The sequence below is a fragment of the Neofelis nebulosa genome, chromosome 2 (genome assembly GCF_028018385.1).
Source record: "Neofelis nebulosa isolate mNeoNeb1 chromosome 2, mNeoNeb1.pri, whole genome shotgun sequence".
Taxonomy (NCBI): Eukaryota; Metazoa; Chordata; class Mammalia; order Carnivora; family Felidae; genus Neofelis; species Neofelis nebulosa.
The window spans coordinates 192,173,575-192,194,312 of record NC_080783.1 but is presented as its reverse complement, the minus strand read 5'-3'; the positions used below and the strand labels follow the sequence as shown (position 1 = coordinate 192,194,312).

General features: G+C 41.8%; 1 protein-coding gene and 2 long non-coding RNA genes across 3 annotated transcripts; 1 reads left to right on the top strand and 2 right to left on the bottom strand.

The window, feature by feature from the left end:
• Nucleotides 1-527: 527 nt before the first annotated feature.
• On the bottom strand, nucleotides 528-2,228 carry LOC131504972 (uncharacterized). Its single transcript, XR_009258217.1, has 2 exons — nucleotides 1,936-2,228; nucleotides 528-751 (listed from the first exon to the last, which is right to left on the bottom strand). It is a non-coding gene; the product is annotated as an uncharacterized LOC131504972 (long non-coding RNA).
• A 37-nt stretch (nucleotides 2,229-2,265) lies between these two features.
• Nucleotides 2,266-13,657, top strand: AKIRIN1 (akirin 1). The gene is made up of 5 exons (XM_058717980.1): nucleotides 2,266-2,609; nucleotides 7,605-7,745; nucleotides 10,064-10,198; nucleotides 11,406-11,477; nucleotides 12,131-13,657. The coding sequence occupies exons 1-5, from the start codon at nucleotides 2,390-2,392 to the stop codon at nucleotides 12,139-12,141; spliced, it is 579 nt and encodes a 192-aa protein (XP_058573963.1). The 5' UTR covers nucleotides 2,266-2,389; the 3' UTR covers nucleotides 12,142-13,657.
• Nucleotides 13,658-16,267: 2,610 nt separating this feature from the next.
• LOC131504973 (uncharacterized) lies at nucleotides 16,268-20,505 on the bottom strand. Its single transcript, XR_009258218.1, has 2 exons — nucleotides 20,244-20,505; nucleotides 16,268-16,455 (listed from the first exon to the last, which is right to left on the bottom strand). It is a non-coding gene; the product is annotated as an uncharacterized LOC131504973 (long non-coding RNA).
• Nucleotides 20,506-20,738: the final 233 nt, after the last annotated feature.

The following is a 20,738-nucleotide window of genomic DNA, read 5'->3' as shown; positions in this document are numbered from 1 at the left end:
TACTTGTTTGGTTTCTGAATCATCTGAATCCACCCTCATTCAGCAATGTGGACTATCAACTTTCAGGGACAGACAGAACAACCCCGAAATAATTACCATTTATTCATTCGACCAATATTTATTCTGTGCCTACCCCTACTATATTTAAACACTGTGCTGGGGTGGGGAAACACAGATGAATGAGGCCTGCTTATTATTCTCAAGGAATTTATAGTTTTGATGCACAAATATGTAAACAAATTATAACTTCCTGTTTTAAAACACTAATCTTACAAGGCACGCTCAAAGTTTTAAAAGATCACAGAGAAGAGACTGATTATCAAAGCATTCAGCAAAACCCTAGCTAGAAAAAGTGCTGTTAATGATGACTCAGAGGACACACTTTTTAAACATTCTAAGCTCTAACTTTGGACCAGTTTAGACCACAGAAAACAATTTACTAGGACACATTAGACAAGCCCCTTAAAAAATAACCATCACTAGGTTGCTTTTATGTCCTTGGCTTTTATTTGGCATAACAAGAAACGTCTGTTTGAATCTTGCTTTTGCATTTATTGTTCAAATCTTGATTACTTTATTATATCATTCACTGGTTCCCAATAAGGTCGAATGAGCAACTACCTTCAGAATTAGAATTTTTAGGGGTGTCTGGGTGGCTGTTGTTTGAACGTCTAGCTCTGGATCTCAGCTCAGATCTTGATCTCAGGGTGGTGAGCCCCTGCAAGGGGCTTCACACTGGAGGTGAAGTTGACTTTAAAAAAAAAAAAGAATATTTAGCTATGGCAAAAAATCTATGGTCTGTCTTCTCTGATGCACTAATTCCTTTTAGATGCCATGTAGTATGTTTTCATTTTTGCCCTGGCAGGCAGGAAGCTCAAAACTAAGTTTCAAATTCAGTCACAGACATGTTTAACTTCAGGCTGATTGTGATCTCTTTTTAGTTTGGCCCTAATGTTTTATTTCTAGTTTTCTAGCCTATGGTAAACCTTCCTTATGTCTTTACAAAAAGAGATGGGATAAAATATAACATCTGTTATGCTCAGTCATCTTAGAATTATTTCTGCTATTCGTTAAAGATAAATTAAAAAAAAAAAACAAACACTTAGCCTATGTTTGGATCTTGAGAAAAGCAACAGAATAAAGACAAAGAATGGGACTGAGGTAGCATCCCCACATTTTCCAACTCAAATCTTGGGGCACATTGATCTGGCATCTGGCTGGCCTGTTAGAAAAGAGTATCTGAAACTTGGGACCGTTTTCTGGAAAACCCCAGGCTATGTTGAAGCAGACAGATCCCAGGAGGTATGGCCATTATTTAATGTATATGAATATTTATAGGAAGGTTTTAACATTTTTTGGATCAGAGCTTCTTTGGTGAACAGTTGAAAGCATTTGACCTGCTTCCCAGTAATACATAAGCATATTCAGTTTCTGAAAGCGAAACCCTCTTGTTATCTATGTGCCTTTCCAGAATTTATCAAAAGCACTTTACAGCTGCCACTGCTGTAAAGAATTCTCATGGCCCTGAGGAAGCACTGAGCTGCCAGGTCAGATGCGGAGAGACTGGCAAATGAGTAACCAGCTTAAGTTCTTAATACTCTGACACCATTCTAGGATGATTTAAGCCAATGGGTTTTGTTTGTTTTTAACTATTTTGAGTAGCAGACCCCTTTGATGAGCTGAAGATACGGGTCACGTATTCCAAAACACACACACACAATTTTGTACACAATCTCATGGCATTGGTGTACTTCCTAAAGTCCATCCTCAGGTCTCAAGTCATGCTTAAGTGAAGACTTCCTGGACTCGGCAATGCCCTTGAAGACCTTTCAGAAGGCCCCTCTCTTCCATTATGGGGACTAGAGCGGCCTAGATAGGTTTAAGTAGAAGGACGTTTACCGGACTCGGAGACATCCGACCCCCGCGACCTCTCACCGGCCACTCCGAACTCTCCCCTCCCCCACGCCCCTGCCGCGCAGGTGCGAAGAGCTAAGGGGCCACCCCGGCGCGACGGCTCGAGGAACTGTAGGGGGACGCCGGGTGGGGGTGGGGGATGATGGGACCCCGCGAGGGGCGGAGGCGGGGGCGGGGGCCTTCCCGAGGTTGCTTGGCGACCCGGCTCTCCGCCCAGATTGTTCCATTTACTCAGCGGGAGGCGCCGGGGGCCGGAACGTGGCTGACGGGCCTCCCAGAGCGGACCTCTTCCGGCTTTTCCCCCTCTGCCGGGCGGTGGCCAGGGCCCGTGACGTCACAGGAGGCGGGGCCAGCGCCGCTGCCGGGTGCTGAAGGCGCCATTGGAGCCGGCTTGGCTTGCGAGCTCCGCTGAGGAGCCGGAGGTTGGCCTGCAGTTGCCTCCGCGTCCGCTCCTGGTCTCTGGTCCCTCGGCGGCATGGCGTGCGGGGCGACGTTGAAGCGGCCCATGGAGTTCGAGGCGGCGCTGCTGAGCCCTGGTTCCCCGAAGCGGAGGCGCTGCGCCCCTCTGCCCGGCCCCACTCCGGGCCTCAGGCCCCCGGACGCCGAGCCGCCGCCGCTGCTCCAGACGCAGACCCCACCGCCGACTCTGCAGCAGCCCGCCCCGCCCGGGAGCGAGCGGCGCCTTCCAACACCGGGTAACCTGCGCTGCGGGCTTGGCAGGAAGCCAGGCCCAGGCATTTTTTTTTTGGGGGGGGGGCGGCTCTGGGCGCTGGGCTCATTCACCCACAGACCCCCTCTTTGCCCTCGGAAACGGGAACTGGGGTGCGCTGGGCCTTATCGCTTCCGGGGATGGGAGACATCCGGGAGGGGTGGTGGGGCCACAGTGTCCGTTTTCGGTTTTCCTGGAGCTGGAGAGACTAGAGGGGTGAGCAGAGGAAGATGGGGATATCCCTGGCCGCTCTGGGCCCTTCCCGTGCGCGAAGCCCCTCCTGCCTTCGCTGCCCGGGCCTGCACAGAGCCGCCCAGCAGATCCAGTGGGCCATGGAAAATGGGATTCTCCTCACGAAGCCGTCCTTGAGGGTGGGGGTTGGGGGCGGGTTCCTGGGAAGGGGCCTGAGTGCGTGCTGTTCACTGTACTGTAGCTTGGAGGGAGACCTGATTTCCTGAAGTCTTTAGGGACCGGAGGCCGTCGCAGAAGTCATGGAATCCGATTTAAACCTATTTCTAAGGGACTGGCCGTGTTTTTGCTAATTGTATGGCTGTTGTCTTGTACCATATATGGCTTGAAATCGGTAGGTCGTTAACTAGAATTTATTTGAGAATCCTTAAACATACAGAGATTCCAGAAGCAGGATTTCAGCTATCCGTAACAGAGGCTCTCTTTCAGTCAGGATTCCACATGGCCAGGGAAAGGGAAGAGCTAGTGTGACTGTAAAGTTAGGACAACCCCTCTCCTCTCCCCCCCCCCCCCCCCCGCATTGTGCAGGAATAGAGGGGAAAGTGCATCAGAATTAATATGTAGCAGTTTTAAAGGGCTCCCGGAGATGGGGGAGGGTCCTCAGAACTGGACTTGAGCAAAGTTATTTCTTTGTGTGTGTTTTTCTATTCCTCAATCATGAGCAAAACCTTAGGACCGCCTTAATATCATTCTTTCCTTACCCCCTTTCAGTTACCGATGCCTTTGGGCTTTATTTCCTTTTTCCTCTGCATCTCCATAATGCAGATTTCAGGCCCTCATCCCCTCACAAGATTCCTGCAGTTGCCAGGCAAGCTCTCCTAGACACTATCTCTCTCACGTTCACCTTTTCTTTATCCTGGCATTCAAAGGATTTATCAGCTATGTCTTACCTAGACTTCAACACGTTTTTTTTTTTCCCAAACTTGCTTTTGCTCTGTTTTAAGTCTCCCATCCGTTACCTGACTATCCTTGCCCCACAAGGAACTCTGTTACACTTTAAATTCCCTGATCACTTACTATTTGGAAAGCCCTACCTACTGAAGGAGATAATGTTTGCAAAAGTTTTTTTGTGAAGAGTCCTTCAAAATCAGGGGACAAAAATGCCCACTTGAAGTGATATTTTTTGTTCTGCTGTTCCTACAGACACCAAGAATAGTCATATAATCTTTCTGGATCTCTCTTCTGCAAAATAGAATTAATACTTGCCCTATCTGTCTTCATGGATTTTATGCAAATATCTTATTTCTTCTAATACTACCCTTTAGACTAATTCTCCTGTAGTTCACATTACAGCAACTGTTTAGTAAATGATTATGGAATGCCTTTGGAAGCTTCGGTGTTGCAGAGTGCAGTAATGGGAGTCCATTTTTATCTTAAATTTTTGTTTTTGCATAGATCATGCAAACTACCTTCTTGGCAATTTATATTAAAATATCTTACTTAAAATATTTATTTGCAAAGATTGATCAGTTAAATTCCTTAATGCTCATTGGAGTATGGTTCTGTCATGAAAGAAAGTATGAATGATTGATTATATGATGCTTTGGCTTAAGTGAAAGATGCCTTCTGGACTGAAAAGGAAGAATGGGGGGAGGAAATTTTAAGTTTTTATTTATTTATTTTGAGAGAGAGAGAGAGAAAGAGAGAGACAGCAAGTGAGGGAGGGGCAGAGAGAGAGAGGGAGAGAGAATCCCAAGCAGGCTCCTCACTGTCAGCATGAAGCCTGATGTGGGGCTTGAACTCAAGAACTGTGAGATCATGACCTGAGCCAAAACCAAGAGTTGGACCCTTAACTGACTGAGCCACCCAGGCACTCCTGCTTCACTTTAAAGAAAAGATAAGTGTCATAGCACTTTTTGTGGAAAAGGCACATAAAATTAAGTCTTTTATTGCTTAAATGAGCTAGGTGGATACCAGACATAGGAGGGTGTTGCTAACTTGTAAACATGGAGTGAGTCTAGGTGCAGAGCAATTAATTGATCAAGACTTGAGAGTTGGAGAGTAAATATCCAGATTGAGGTAGCATTTTAGCTGGGTCTTTTTTTTTTAATGTTTATTCATTTTTGAGAGAGAGACAGAGCATGAGCGGGGGAGGGACAGAGAGGGACACAGAATCCGAAGCAGGCAGGCTCCAGGCTCTGAGCTCTCAGCACAGAGCCCAATGAGGACTTGAACCCGCAAGCCTTGAGATCATGACCTGAGCCGAGATTGGACGCTCGCTCAACCGACTGAGCCACCCAGGCGCCCCTCAGCTGGGTCTTGAATGATGTTGGGAAAAGAAAGATACCCACATTTCAAACAAAGGGAAACTGTTTGAGCAAAGGCCAGAAAACGTACAAATTAAGGATAATGTAATGCAACTGGGTTATAGTGGGAGATGGAACTGGAAACATAACTTGGGGCCAAGTCTTAGAAGGCATGGAATTCCATGATAAGAGTTTGGATTTTGGTCTGTAGCAGCTAGGAATCATTGTAGAATTTTGAGGATGGGCTTAGTCTGATATAACCTGGAAACATAACCTCAAATAATAATAGGAGGCAAGAATTAAAGTTAACTATCCACTTTTTTTTTTTTTTTTAATGTTTATTTATTTTGAGAGAAAGAGAGAGAGAGTCCCAAGCAGGCCGTGTGCTGTCAACACAGCCCGCTGCAGGCTCGATCTCATGAACTGTGACATCATGACCTGAGCCAAAATCAGCAGTCTGATGCTTAACTGACTAAGCCACCCAGATGTCCCTAAAGTTAACCATCCGCTGTTAAAAAGAAGTTTGCATTTTCTTTTTAAGTGGCCTTCTTGGAGAGAAAATCACATCTACTTCCTTATTTTTCTTCTCTGCATGCCATGTTTCAATTCTTGGATATGCTAGTCCTTTAACCAGCCTAAAAGTTGTATCTTTCCATTTCTTCACTTCGCCATACAGGAGGCACTTAGAGGTTTATCAAAGACCTTCTGTTCTCATGAGCATTGTCCTCATACTTGTCCTTTCTTGTTTCAAGTCTTCACAGTTCCTTACATCCTTGTATTGACTCTGGCAAGTATATGCTGGAGAATAATACGTTCTAAAGATGAAGTGAAATCATGGGGCGCCTGGGTGGCTCAGTCGGTTAAGTGTCCGACTTCGACTCAGGTCACGATCTCGCGGTATGTGAGTTCGAGCCCTGCATCGGGCTCTGTGCTGACTGCTCAGAGCCTGGAGCCTGTTTCAGATTCTGTGTCTCCCTCTCTGTCTGACCCTCCCGCGTTCATGCTCTGTCTCTCTCTGTCTCAAAAATAAATAAACGTTAAAAAAAAAAATTAAAAAAAAATAAAGATGAAGTGAAATCTTAATAAATTCAGGGGACTTAAAATATGAACTTCATAGCATTTTTAAAGGAAAGTTTTGCTAATCCTACATTGTGTGTTTAGGCTGAGGGTTAGTGAATTTAGCCGCATGTAGAGCTACTTTAAGTTTGTGTCAATTCCTGGGCTGTATGTACTGTCACTTGTTATTAGAAGATTAAAATCTTTGATTTTGATTTTCAAAACTTTATCAGGTAGGCATTTAACATTTATATTGAAGAGCTAGGCTAAAGATCCTGAATGACTTTTCCAAGGTCATAGTCACATAGCTAGGAAGAAGCAAAATGGCATTATTAACACTTAATCCCATTTAAATTTTTTTTTTCAACGTTTTTTATTTATTTTTGGGACAGAGAGAGACAGAGCATGAACGGGGGAGGGGCAGAGAGAGAGGGAGACCCAGAATCGGAAACAGGCTCCAGGCTCCGAGCCATCAGCCCAGAGCCTGACGCGGGGCTCGAACTCACGGACCGCGAGATCGTGACCTGGCTGAAGTCCGACGCTTAACCGACTGCGCCACCCAGGCGCCCCACACTTAATCCCATTTAAAAAATAAAATTATAGCAGAGTATACATTAGAATAACATGATTAGGGTGGCGATATGATTTTCTGGGTTTTGTGTTTGATAAAGAGGCTTTATTATCTGGAAAGTGGATACATATTCTACCACAAAAACGAAAAACTTGAAAAACTTGAAAACCACCTCCTTCCAGACTCTTTGTTGTCTCTAGGAATGTACTTGAAAGTGAATTTGTGTGTCCTGGATTCCCTTCAATAGCATTAGCAAATTTGGTTCAGGACTGCTTTGACTCAGAACAGTAATCTGAATCCTATCAAATATTGCCTCCTAGGATCAGAAAGTTCTTTTCTAAGCCCTGATCATCAATTCCAAGCAGTACATCTCAGGTCTTCCCATGGTCTGTGTCCGGGATTTCTGGTGTCCTCTCACCCAAAGATCTTGAGTCCCAACTGGGGCAAGAGTTTCATTTTTAGAAGGCCTGTGTAAGAGAATCCCCCTAATATGCTAGTTTGTAAAATTGTGCAGCTTAATGGAGATGAAAAGTAGCTCCTTGTTAGGTGAAGGATGAATTTTTTTTATTTTGCTGTAAATTGTACTCGTTAATCCTAAAGCAAACAGCAGATCTGGTCTTCACTGTCACAGGAAGACAAGCAAAGGGAACTATCTGGGAGGCTTATGCTAAAATAGCTGCTCTTCTGTGTATTGTTAAAATAGCAGTAAGAGGGCATACTGTGGGAGTTCTAGGAGGAGTACTTTATTCAGTATCGACATTTTTCTTGCTAATATTAATAACATGGGGGAAGAGACAAGAAGTTTGAAGAAATGGCACAATAAAGTGAATGCTCAAAAAGTGTGTTTCTTTTTTATTAGAACAAATTTTTCAGAACATAAAACAAGAATATAGTCGTTATCAGAGGTGGAGACAATTAGAAGTTGTTCTTAATCAGAGTGAAGCTTGTACTTCGGAAAGTCAGCCTCATTCTACAGCACTCACAGCACCTAGTTCTCCAGGTAAGTGAGTATTAATGTGGACAGACCATTTAAGAGTTTGTAAATGGGAAAAAAAAACGGTAAATGCTACTTCAAATGATGGTTTCCTAATCCAGAATTGATTTCATCTAAAGCAATAAAATTGGTACAGTGTATGCACTATATTACTACTTATAAATAGTTTTGAAACCATAGAGTCATGAAATTGGAAAAAAACCTTAGGTTGATTTGATTTGGCTTCTTTCATCCACCCAATGCAGAAGTGCCCTCTGTAACTGCAGTGTCTAATATCATAGTCATTACATTAGCCACATGTGGCTGTTTAGATTTTAGTTAATTAAAATTTAATAACATTTTAACATGTAGTTTCTTGGATGCAGTAGCCACATTTCAAGTGCCGAGTAGCTACATGTAGTTCTAGTATTAGCACAACTATGGGACATTTCCATCACTGCACAAGTTTGTGTGACAGCACTGCCCTATAACATTGACAGGTGGTCAGAGAGGATGTGCTCAAAAATAGAATCTCAGGGTTGGAGAATCTTCATGGTCACATAGTTCAACCATCAGTCTTGCCTGCCATATCCCTGCAAATAGTTAACAGGCTAGTGTTCAAACATCTCCATTGGTGGTAAACTCTGTCCTTTTAACAGTAAAGGAGTTTTTCCTCACAAAGTATTCTACTTTTTAATAGTTCTGAGAGTTAAAGATTACCTTTATTAAAAATCGTCTCCTTACAGAACACAAATTGTGTTGACCAGGACCTAGGGAGAGAGAGGAATAAGAGGGGAAAAGCTTAATAGGTAAGGGGTGTTTGTTTGGTGTGGTGGAAATAGTTTGAAACTAGATAAATGTTGTCCCAAAATTGTTACTAAATGACACTGAATTGTTCACTTTAAAGTGGTTCATTTTATATGAATTTCACCTTAAATAATTTTTGTCTTATAACCCAAAGGTCCTCACAACACCCTTTTAAATTGCTCTTGTACATTCATGAGTGGCAGAATTTTCTTTTTCTTTGTTTTAATGTTTAATTATTTTTGAGAGAGACAGAGAGGGTGCAAGCCGGGGAGGGGCAGAGAGAAAGGGAGACACAGAATCTGAAGTAGGCTCAGGCTCTGAGCTGTCAGCACAGAACCTGATGTGGGGCTCAAACCCACAAACCCCAAGATCATGACTTGAACCAAAGTTGGACGTTCAATGGACTGAGCTACCCAGGTGCCCCATGAGTGGTAGACCTTTCAGTGGTAATAGTTAGCAGGTCTGTCTTTAATTTTCTTTTGAGATTTTAGTAATAGAATTTTGAAGTGATAGAATATGTTATGGGTGCAGAAAAACAATACAGTGATGCCTGGGTAGAACTTTTGGTCAGGTTTCATTTGTAGAGAAGAAATTTTGGTTTTGGTTTAAGTAAAAACGACTTGTTTCAGAGTGTTAAATGGCTCATAGATTAAGTGGGCTGAAGAAACTGATTCTAGGCAAAACTCATAACTGGGCTACCAAAGGAGCTGCTGTTTTTCCCAGGATCAGGAACCCAATTTCCATGTTTTCTAGCATTCCAGTGGATGTTTTGGTTTCTAACTCCATCTTAAGAACATTTCACTCTTCTCTTCCTAGATTCAAAAGGGATCAAGGATGAGATATGTAGTGCTTAACTGTCTCCTTCATTCATACTTCAGTGACTTTGCTAACATTTTTTCATAGTGGGCAAATCACTTGGTCTCCTAAGCATCAGACTCCTAGCCATTTCTTTTCAGAGTCACCTGTGGAACTTAAAAGGTAGCCAGGCCCTAACCCAGAATTAAATCAGAACGTGTATCTTTTTGTAAATTCTATGGGTAATTTTGATGCACCACCTCACTTAAACAGAGGTCTAGATAATCTCCAAGGGTTTGGGTAGCTCTGTGAATCTGCTTTCTCTAATCCAGAGTAGAGGCTTTATATCAACTTTTTGTTCTTGTTCTTTACCAAGTGAGCATTGAATATGGGCTTACATTGTTCCTCCTGCTTCTCAATTTACCTTTGGCCTTACTTTGTAAAACTAATGGCAGAAGTTCGGAGAATTTTATGAAAATATTCCATGTAGAGTTGTGAAAAATAACATTTTTCTAAACAGTTTTTCTACTTTAGGACTGTTTGCATAAAGTTATTCATTCTGAGCCTTAGAACTAGAGTGTACTGTTGAGACTGGATTTGTCTTGGGGCACCCAGCTGGATCAGTCGGTAGAGCATGCAACTTTTATTCTCGGGGTTGAGTTTGAGCTTCACATTGGGTGTAGAGACTACTTAAAATCTTATAAAAACAAAACAGAACAAAACTAGGTTTGTCTTTTGGCCAGGTACCTCCTGGATGAAGAAGGACCAGCCCACTTTTACCCTCCGACAAGTTGGAATAATATGTGAGCGTCTCTTAAAAGACTACGAAGATAAAATTCGGGAGGAGTATGAGCAAATCCTCAATACCAAACTAGCAGGTAGGCTGAGGCAGCAGCTATGCCATTGTTAATAGGGTTCAGTAAATAAGATTCAGTTAAATGGTAACTTAGAAAAAGAGCTGGACCTCATGTAAGAAGGTTTAATGAGTTGTGAATATTGTTACTCTCTGGTGATTCTAAACATTTCATTTATACTTTTATGGAAAGGCTTTTCATTTATATTTCTGAAATGAGATAAACTAAGCTTTTCTTTTGAAAATTTTCCATGTAAATAAAGGTGTTAAGTAGATTATTTGGGTTAACCTCCTTACAGGTGGTTGGGAGGAGTGGAGTATAGTCTGTATATTCAGACTTCTGGTGGGAGTCACTTGGTGGATGTGGAAAGTCAGACATCCTGTGATTCCGAGGTACATTAGAGTGAAGTTTGGAAAGCACAGCTCAGGTTAGAACAAAGGAGTTGATAGTGATGTCAACAAGTAGAGCCTTTTGTGAAAGGAAGAGATCTGAATCAGGAATACAAAGTAATACCCATGTAGTGAAAGGGGACAATGTTGTGATCAGAGAGGTTTTTGGCAACAACTTCTTCCTGTAACAGTATTATTTCCTAATCTGGTGACCTACACCACATGGTTCCTCAGAATGTTAGAAACTCTGCCTTATATTGAGAACTGTTAAACCAACTGTTGGTTTAACAACAAAGTTAAATGAGTTTCTTTATAGTTGAACTTCTTTGATCCTTTAATATACTAATAATGTATATTAGAAGCAGCTCCAATATATCATTTCCCTTCTGCCCTCACCCCCAAATCGTTCAGTTGACTCTGAGTCACTTCTCTGTTCATGGAGTTCCCCCTTTATTTTTTTAATTAAATTAATTAATTTTTAAAAGTTTATTTTATATTTTTGAGAGAGCACATGCATAAGCGGCAGAGGAGCAGAGAGAATCCCAAGCAGTCTCCATGCGATCAGTGTGGAGCCTGACATGGCGCTCTGTCTCACAAACTGAGATCATGACCTGAGTTGAAATCAAGAGTCGGACTATTATAGATGATTAGTGACCAAATGTAGGAGCCAGAGATTTGGCTCTGGGATCTAAGAGGAAGTAACACACCTCAGTGGCTGTTACAAAGGAGAGTCTGAGAGTAGATAACTTAAACTGGGAAGCTAGCTCTGATCCTGACACTTGATTCTTGAAAAACCAGGGGAGAATTTATTGTTATAGTATATACTGTCTTTCCCCTTACAGAACAATATGAATCTTTTGTGAAATTCACACATGATCAGATTATGCGACGATATGGGACAAGGCCAACAAGCTGTAAGTATTGCCAAGTTTTTCTTTGAATTTTCCAAGACTTCCAGGAGCAAGATCTTGATACTGAATACCTTGTCTCCTGAGAGCAAAACCCCTGTGAAGCTAAATATTAACTAACATTAAAAAAGAAAATGTCTAGCACTGTGTAAAGCCCTTTAAATCCTCATGGAGTTTATTTAATATACAGTAAGGGAGGAACTGTCATTAGCCCCATTTTATAGGTAAGGATAACACTTAAAGAGGTTAAATAATTTGTTCAAGCTCATAAAGCTAGTAGTTCAGCCAGGATTGAAACCTAGGTAGTCTCACTGCAATGCCAATTTGTGTGTTACCTGGCTTTTCCTGAAGAAAGATAGTTTGAATTGTTAATTTATGGAAGAGTTCCTTAAGCTAGCTTATCAAGTGTGTGATCAGAATTTCTTAATTCTAGACATCTTGGAACTACTTGTTACTCAAAGCATAAAGTAATAAATAGCTGTATATCTAAACTGAAGCTGAGTCAGGTTTCTTAAATTCTGGAAAACTTAGGACTTTTTAAGTGTTGACTTGTGTCTTCGTGCCGTTTATCACATTTCCCATTGGTTAATATTTTTAAAAAGCATGACACTATATTTTTAGTTTTCTTAAACTCTTTTGTTTTTATTCCTAATTTATAGATGTGTCCTGAAGCTTTCTTGCATATCTGGGTACCAGGTTTGACCTCAAGAGATGGCTGCTGTACACTTTTTGCAACTGGTTTGGTATCACATTTCAGCTCCAACTTTGCATCCTGAGAACACTTAAACGTTTCTGCAGGTCCATTTTATACAACTTGAAAGACCTTAAAACTTTCTGGTTGCCACAAGCATATCTTTCTTTTCTGCTCATCCAATAAACAGCTGTGCCCTACTGTGATAGATTTTCCAAACAAAAATACCTGGAGCAGCAGTTTAGCAAAATATGCCCTCACTGGCACTCAGCAAATGGAGATTCCCCAAGCACAGTTCTGTAAGAAGTGTGTGTGTGAGTGTGTGTGAGTGTGTGTGTGTGGGTGTGTGTGTATTTTAAGTTATTATTTGTATTGTGCAAATTTTTTTGATCTTGGGGATTCTGGCTGTGAATTTGATGCACGACAATTATGGTTAAAAACATTTGCTTGGTCTACAGAAGATCATTAATGTTTTGTGACCATATAAGTTGTAATGGTGGATTGTTTTATGTGTAGGTATTATTGTTAAATACAGGGACTGTTTCCAGGCACAGAATATGAATCATAAGTTAGGATGGACATTAGATGTGATTATGATGACATAGCAAAGGTCTGTGGTCCTAGGTCTACAAATGCGTGGTGAGGAATTAGGACAAACTGGAGACGGGCCGTTTGACATGTGGACTCTGCCCAGCCGTGTTGAAAAATATTTGACTCCAAGCCTTAAAATACCCACATGGAGTCTGTGCTCACCTCATTCACACAGAGAGCTCCCTGGACACTGAACCTCTAAAAAGAAAAAGTCTCCCCTGGAGCAGGAGCATCAGGGTTTTCTTGGGAGCACGACACAGGTGAGCGCGGGGCTGGGCCAGCCCCTGGTGGCACTGCTACTTGGGAGGAGCCGTTTCGCCTTTGAATCGGTTATTACAAACAGAATTAGGATCCCTTGGTCAGGTTCCCCCAAATTCTTTTTAGGAGGTGACCACGTTCAACTGCTTGAGCTTTGTTTTGGCAACCCCCTGCCCAAAGTTGCTTACAGACTGTTCTTCACCTTGTTCCGAGGCCGAGGAACAGAAAGTAGCCTCTGTTTTGAGGAGGTGGAAGTTAAGTATACATTTATTTTTTACTGTGACTTGTTCAGGACCACATTTTACAAAATGCCTTGTTTCCTTTATCATTGTTTCTGGAAAGGAGAGTTCTATTAAAATTGTTTTAGTTTGAATATAGAATAGTTTTATTAAGTAGGGCTTATTTTGAAAAATTCTGAGTTTAATTCAAATGTACGCCAGTACCTTCCAAAGTAAGGTAATATTCAGAGACAGTCGTTCTGATCAGATGGCTTAGAGAAATTCTGGAATATTCATATTCGAAGATTCCTTATTAATGAATGTCTTTGACTTAAATCTAACCAAAAACTGCAACATTATTCTTTGTACATTTTCATTATATAGTGTTAACAAGCTTAGTTGCAAACAAATAAAATACTTAAGCTATTTGTTTACCTTGCCTTCTTAATACTGTGATAATGTTTATTAATTCAAATAATTTATGGGAGGCTGCTATAACCATTTCCCCAGTAAAATGTTACATTTAAGATTTATAGACTTTTTAAAAAGCCCATTAGTGATCTTTTAATAATTAAAGCACTATTTTACTTCATATTTGAAGGGTAGTTTGTTTCATCTCTTCTTTTTCCAGGGTAGTTACTTGTTCCTGGAAGAGGAGCATAGCAGTGGCTGTCATGGGAGTGGCCTTACAGTGGGATAGTCACACCAAAACAAGGGTAGGGCAGCCTTGGGAGCCATGAAAAGTCCTGAAAGGAGGATCAGGAATAGGGAATACTGCTGCACTGAAGTATTGTTACAGAATCAGTGTAATCAGTGACATGCTTGCTTGCTCACTGTTGCAAATGTCAGCCCTGTTCCCACTATATACTTCTGGCTGGGAGGTAGGGTAAGTTTCTATAAGGAAACTGATAGACACTCTCACTGCACCCAGTGTTGTTAAGCTGTTACGGTATGGTTGCCCTTTGGAGCCATAGGGTAAGACCACCATGGCTGGGTTTTAGAATCTCCTCAAAAGGGACTAGACATGTTTGTTTAGTGTTTTATCTAGAGAAGAGACAGTTCCTAGGACAGAAAATGAGGACCTATAATGTAGGCCTTAGAGTAGCAAAAGGAGTTTTTCTCCAGAGCTTGATTTCTAGAGCTTATTAAACACGGGCGTTGCCAGGTAGGGAAGCGTCTTTGTCCCATGGAAGTAGGTCAGTGTCCAGGGAAGAAGTTGATCTACAGAGATCTATAACAATGGGCCAAGACCTGTGGTCTCAGAACAGCCATATCTACTGAGCTAGTTAAAATTTTTGGTTTTAATTCCATTTGTTACCTTCTTTTGGTAAAATCTTAAGCTGAAGGGGAATGAAAGGAGTAAGTGTTCATGCTTAGGTCAGAGGAGTACAGGGGAGATGAAGGTTCCTGAGATGGAGATGACTGTTAAGAGCTCCCCAAGGAGAACAACATCAGGGAGTATAAGAATTTGGGCCAGCCTCTCAAACGTGGTGAATCTTCTCTGCCCGCCAGGGAGGATTGGTTGGCTTGTGTAGTAGTTAAAGAATGGCCTTTGGATGTGTGTAGCCCTAGAGTTTTAGTTTGTTACATCAGCCTTGCCAAGCTACTGAACTTTGTGAGCCATAGTTTTCTTGTCTGCAAAATGAGGGTTAATTGTATGTACATCATTGGGTTTTGTTTTCAAATGCGAGACTAAATTAAATAGCCCATGTGAAGAAAGTAGCCACAGCCTGGGACACAAAATATGCATTTGAAACTGTTAATAGCAAGTTTCTTTACAGTGGTCTTCATCAGATCTGAAGGCCAAACCTTCCTATCTGCAGCAGTAATTCTCAACTTTCCAGTATGAATAAATAGCCCTTTGTTAACCTCAAAATATCACATTCTCTAATTAGAATTTGTACTTTTAAGTGTTTGACTAAGAAAACAATAAAAGATGAATGACAAATGAATTCAGTAATGCCTTGCGGTGAATCTGTATTTTGTTATTCACTATAGCAGGGGTCAGCAAACTAAGGCCTGTTTTTGTGAATAAAGTTTTACTGAAATACTGCCACACCTATTTGTTTGCATCTGTGGCTGCTTTTCACAGTTTGCAACTCCAGAAACAGTATGGGCCACAGAGTTGAAAATACTTTCTCTGGCTCTTCACAAAAAAGTTTGCGGGCCCTTGCAACTGTAGCACTGATACACATTTGAAAAGCTCACAAACAAGGCAAACTTGGTGCATCATGGATTGGTGGACCAGTGCCTTAATTTGTTATCTCTAGGGGAGTTACACCTCAGGTTGTGGCATGATTTTTTTAAAAAAAGTCTCTGCTTACAAATGATTGCTAAAGTGAATATCTTAACAGAAAAAGCTAATGAAGTTTTCAAAGCAAGGATTCTCAAAGATGGGGACAGGGAACATGCTATTGGGGGTGGATGCTTAGGATGACTTATTTTTAGCATAGTTAATTTTGAAATTGAGATACAAATGTGGGTGTAGGAATTTGATGTTTATCAGAAGATAGCATAGGTTTAAAAATTGTTAAGTGTTGTTCTTAAGGAACAGTGACTTGATTGCTGCCCTAGTGATTATTTCCTTGAAAATGGCTTCAGAGAATGCTATAGTCTACAGGTACAGTTAAACTGGACCTTGAATAATGTTGACACCTTCAGGAAGAAAGCACGTTTACTTAGGGAAAAATCTCCAGCTACTCACCCCAAATGATACTTTCAAATAATTAGCACTTCATTGTAGGGAGGATTGGAAAATTACCTAAATTTGTCTAAAATTTAAGTACCTGAAGTCTTAATGGTCTCTTGTTTTTACTGATTGTTGCTCATAGTGTCTTGTCTCTACATGTGCCAGGTTCTCTATGAGCTGAATACTATATTTGAACAATTAATTATAGGAATAAACAGGATAAGGATGAGGCATCTACCTCTAGAAGGATTTCTGGTTGCCTTTACCTGGGAATATTACCAAACCTTAATTCATACTGAAAGCTGGAGGTTCCCTAGATCATCCAGATGGCACACAGCCAGGTCTCAAGTCAGTGTGAAGACTGATTTACTTTTGTTTCACCTGTATCTTAAAAGTGTAATACTTTGAAATCCCAGTCTGTGATGGGGGTTCCCACCTTTAGCTGGTCTTAGGTTTTGATTTTTGTCCCCTTCAGTCCATGAGGCTTCTGAAAGTACAGTGCAGGTATCCAGGGGCATCTTCCAGATTAACAGATGCCTTAATAGAAAGCACAGCTTTGAGTTGTAAGCTTTCTGGGTTTTCAGATTTTGGCTCAGTAATTCTTTATTACCTAGTTAGCCTTTTTTATGCTTTTAAGAAAATAATTTTTATATTTCAATTGCTTTTTAGTTGGTCTTAGCAATAGGCTGATTCAAACTTCTGATGCTCAATTTCTGGAAGTGCAAGTTCCTGTGTTTTTCGTCTCATCAGAGCTTTGGTGAAGGTGCTTAATGTAGCTTGGTACCCAACATGCCTTCATGTTAATGGAAGATAAGTAGGGAAAGACATGTTTATACTGGTTTTGAGTGTTTTTCCAATCCTTTGGCAAGCATTACTGTTGTCTTCTAAGTTCTTTATTTGTGAAGGGCAGATATTTGAGTTTTTAAAGACCAACAGGTTTTGTAAGTAGCCCTAGTCGGTCTTGTATCCACAATACCTGGTATGGAATTAATACACATAAATGACTTAGGCATTCGGATCTTGACCTCTGAGAGTCAGAGTCTAGCAAGGAATGTAAGGCAAGGTAAAAGTTGCTAAGTGTTGTGTGAATGGTACAGATAATGGACTAAGGAAAGGAAGAGATGGTTCTAAGTAATAGGGATCAGAGAAGTTTTCATTTGGGAAGGTAAAGCTGGAGCAAGTTTTCAAAAGATGAATAAAGCTCAGGCAAAAATAGGAATTGGGGGCTTGAAATGAGCAAAGGCTGGGTGGTGGGAACTCATGGTGGTGTGCAGTGAGGACATTCTTGTTTAGTCGAAGTAGAAAACTTGTAGATCCCAGGAAGAGAGCTTGAAGCTAGGTAGTAGGGGCTAGATAATGAAGGGTTTTGACTAGTAGGCATTTAGCTGTTAATCTGTGGGAATCTGGAGAGTTTGGGGGAAACTAATTCAGGAGTAAATATAAGACAGAAGGGCAAATACCAAACTAGAGAACAGGTTGACCAGTTAAAGAGCCTTTTTTTGGTCTAGAGATAACAAAGGCCTATACATTGATTGGGAAGGATGATTAAACAGAAGGCTCTGGTTTTGCCTGGCTAAGAAGAGCATGGTCCTGGGGTGCCTGGGTGGCTTGGTTGGTTAAGCATTTGATTTCGGCTCAGGTCGTGATCAATCTCATGATTCATGAGTTTGAGCCCCACATTGAGGTCTGCACTGACAGTGCAGAGCCTGCTTGGGATTCTCTCTCTGCCCCTCTCATGCTTGCATGCCTATTCTCTCTCTCTCTCTCTCTCTCTCTGTCAAAATGAATATATAAACTTAAAAAGAGCATGATCCTTATGAAGAATCTGTCTAGTCTCATTTTCCCTCTTCACAGAGACAGACTTTGAAAAGATCCTTTTTCTTTTGGTTTGGCTTGTCTTTGCCCCTCGCTTAGCTAATCCAGCCCAGTTCCATAACTGCTGCTGTGGGTTTTTTTTTGTTTGCATAGATTCTCTTAAATCTATCTCGTAAAAGCACTTTACACGGATTATTGAGAAATTTTCCTAAAAATGTCCCCTGCACCAACTCAGTCTGTCATTTTTAATGGTGCTCCCGTTCCATTGCCTGGAATTAAAGCCCTTCTTACTTGACAGTTACCCACTCGAGTGGCAGTTGTCTTTCTGCCCCCTTCTTCAAGGCAGAGTTACCTGTTCATTTGATAAATGTTAATTGAGCACCTACTATTTGGCAAGTACTGTTCTGGGCACCAGGAATATACCACTGAGCTGGACAGACAAGGTTCCTGCTCTTGTGCTTATATTCTTATGAGGTAAAACAGGCAAACTAGTAAAACAAATTAATCCAAGATTTAAAAGTGTTTAGGGGTGCCTGGGTGGCTCAGTTGGTTAAGTGGCCAACTCTTGATTTCAGCTCAGGTCATGATCTCAGTTTGTGGGTTTGAGCCCCGCATTGGGCTCTGTGCTCACAGCACATAGCCTGCTTCGGATTCTCTGTCTTCCTGTCTCTACCCCTTCCCACCCCTCTATCTCAAAAATAAATAAATGTTTAAAAAATAATAATAAAATAATAAAGTGTTCAAAGAAATAAAACGGTAATGTGAGTAACTAGGTGCCTAAGTTGGATTGTAAGGAAGTTCTAAGGAGGTGTACTCTTACATAGTACTTCATTTCAGCACTTTATTTTATGCCTTTATAAAGCTGTATAATGCATTTATGTGTCTACATGACTCTTTCACTATATTGAGCAGTTATCAGCACCTTGAGCTCCTCTCTCTGTTCGTAGCTTTTTTCTTTAAGATTTATTTTTTATTTTTAAGTTATCTCCACACCCAGCGTGGGTGTTGGATTCACAACCCTGAGAGTAAGAGCCAGCCAGGTGCTTTATTCTTGGCTCTTAAATTATGAGTGACTAAATTATGTGGCTGCTCCTTCCCTTTTCCAGTCAATCAGTACACTACCTGAAACTCTTCTTTGACTCTCAGATCAAGTAATTTTAAGCCTTTGGTAGGTTCTGTCTCTGCAGCCAGGATTACGAGAGATGTAGTCCTTACCCTAGAAAAGCTCACAGTCTATGGGAAGAAATGTGATAAAACTTGCTTTCATAAGTGTCTGTGCATCTGGACAGAGAGATCAGGGTGTTTCCTGGGGAAGACTACTCAGCTGCCCTGGCAGGTTCCCTCCAGGTAGTTTACCCTGATCTGTACTCAGGAAGGCTGACTCACTAATAAATCTGTATTGGTCTATAAAACCAGACTCCAGTGTGTTCATTTATTTTTATTTTAAGTCTGCTCTGTGTCCTATGTGGGGGTTGAAGTTATGACCCTCAGAACAAGAGTCTCCTGTTCTACCAAATGAGCCAGCAACGCACCCCTCCAGTGTGTTAACTTAGATGATAAATAGACTACTGCCATTGGCCTTAACAGTGTGGTTTCTTCATGCAATCATACCACTTGGGAAACCTAAAGTAAAGGGGCAGCTTTACGTGTCCAAATGAGGGGAGTTAATTCTAGTGATGGAATGTTTGCCAGTATTAAGTTACACCTATCACCATGAACCTGGCACAGCCTTCCCACTTAAAAGTTATGCTTCATTAGTTCCTGGTCCTGTTGCATCTTCAATTTGGTATCTTCTCCACCCTCAGTCCACACATTCATTTTTAGTTCTAAATGATCCCTCTGGTTTCCAGTGTATTCCAAGCCATCCTACGCTTTATTTTTTGTAGTAATCGCTACACCCAAGGTTGGACTTGAACTCACAATTCCCAGATCGAGTCACATGCTCCACCCACTAAGCCAGCAAGCCTCCGTGTATTGGCGCTTTTGTATCTATCACATAGCTGGGGGCTTCAGGGTGAGGGTGGGGGAAAGTTTCCCGACCGTCTTCCCCAAATGTAGCAGTGGTATCAGATACAGGCCTGAAGTTCCCAATGTAGTTCCCAATATTCGAAGAGTAGTGTTAAAGCTTTTCTCGGATTATGACTAAGGGGTGATACCGGGGGCTTAGATTAGGTCATCAGGCCATTCTCATGCGATGAAATTGGGAGCAAGACTCTACTAGGTCAGAACAAATAGCCGTGATCGCCCCGGCGAACGCCTAGTCGTATTTCACTGGGTCTCTGCGCCTCGGCTTCCGGAACACCAAATGGAAGAACTGGACTGCTCAGGCTTCTGCACATAAAGTTCTTTGACGTCGTCCTAAAATCACACTTTCCCGAAACAGAATCCGCAGAGCAAGTTAAAGGGAAGGAAAACCGAGCACCTAACAGAAGCGACCACGGACCCCTACAGAGAAAACTACGTCACTTACAACGTAAAGCGAAAGAATCCTGGAGGGCGCGCGTACTCACCATAGCAACGGCGTAGGCTCAGTTCTGGCGTGGGATTTCTGGGAGTTGTAGTTTTCCAATGTATGCCGTGTATACTGGAAGACCTGTCACAGGCACCCTTGCGCGCGCAGTGCTGTTACAGAGATATATGCGTGGTCCAGTGCAGGGGGCCGGCGTATACACAGTCAACAGTTATCTGCAGTGGAAGTCTACAGGGCTAGCGGGACTTCAAGAAAGTCCTAGTAAATGCCTGAGGAATTCGGGAAGCTTTCACCAGAAAACGCTGGAGGGGCTCCTGGGTGGCCGGCTTCAGTTCAAGTCATGATCTCATGGTTCCTAAGTTCGAGACCCACACATCGGGCTCTGTGCTGACATTTCAGAGCCTGGAGTCTGCTTCAGATTCTGTGTCTCTCTCTCTCTCTCTCTCTCTCTGCCCCTCTCTCGCCCGCACTCTCCCACTCTCTCTCTCTCTCTCTTAAAAAAAAAGAAAAAAAAAACACTTAAAAAAAGAAAGAA

Excerpts from the sequence above, each read along its gene's own strand:
- AKIRIN1 (XM_058717980.1), top strand. The coding sequence starts at position 2,390 with ATGGCGTGCGGGGCGACGTTGAAGCGGCCCATGGAGTTCGAGGCGGCG. Across the intron at positions 7,746-10,063 it reads CACAGCACCTAGTTCTCCAG|GTACCTCCTGGATGAAGAAG; the intron begins GTAAGTGAGTAT and ends TCTTTTGGCCAG. Across the intron at positions 10,199-11,405 it reads CCTCAATACCAAACTAGCAG|AACAATATGAATCTTTTGTG; the intron begins GTAGGCTGAGGC and ends TTCCCCTTACAG.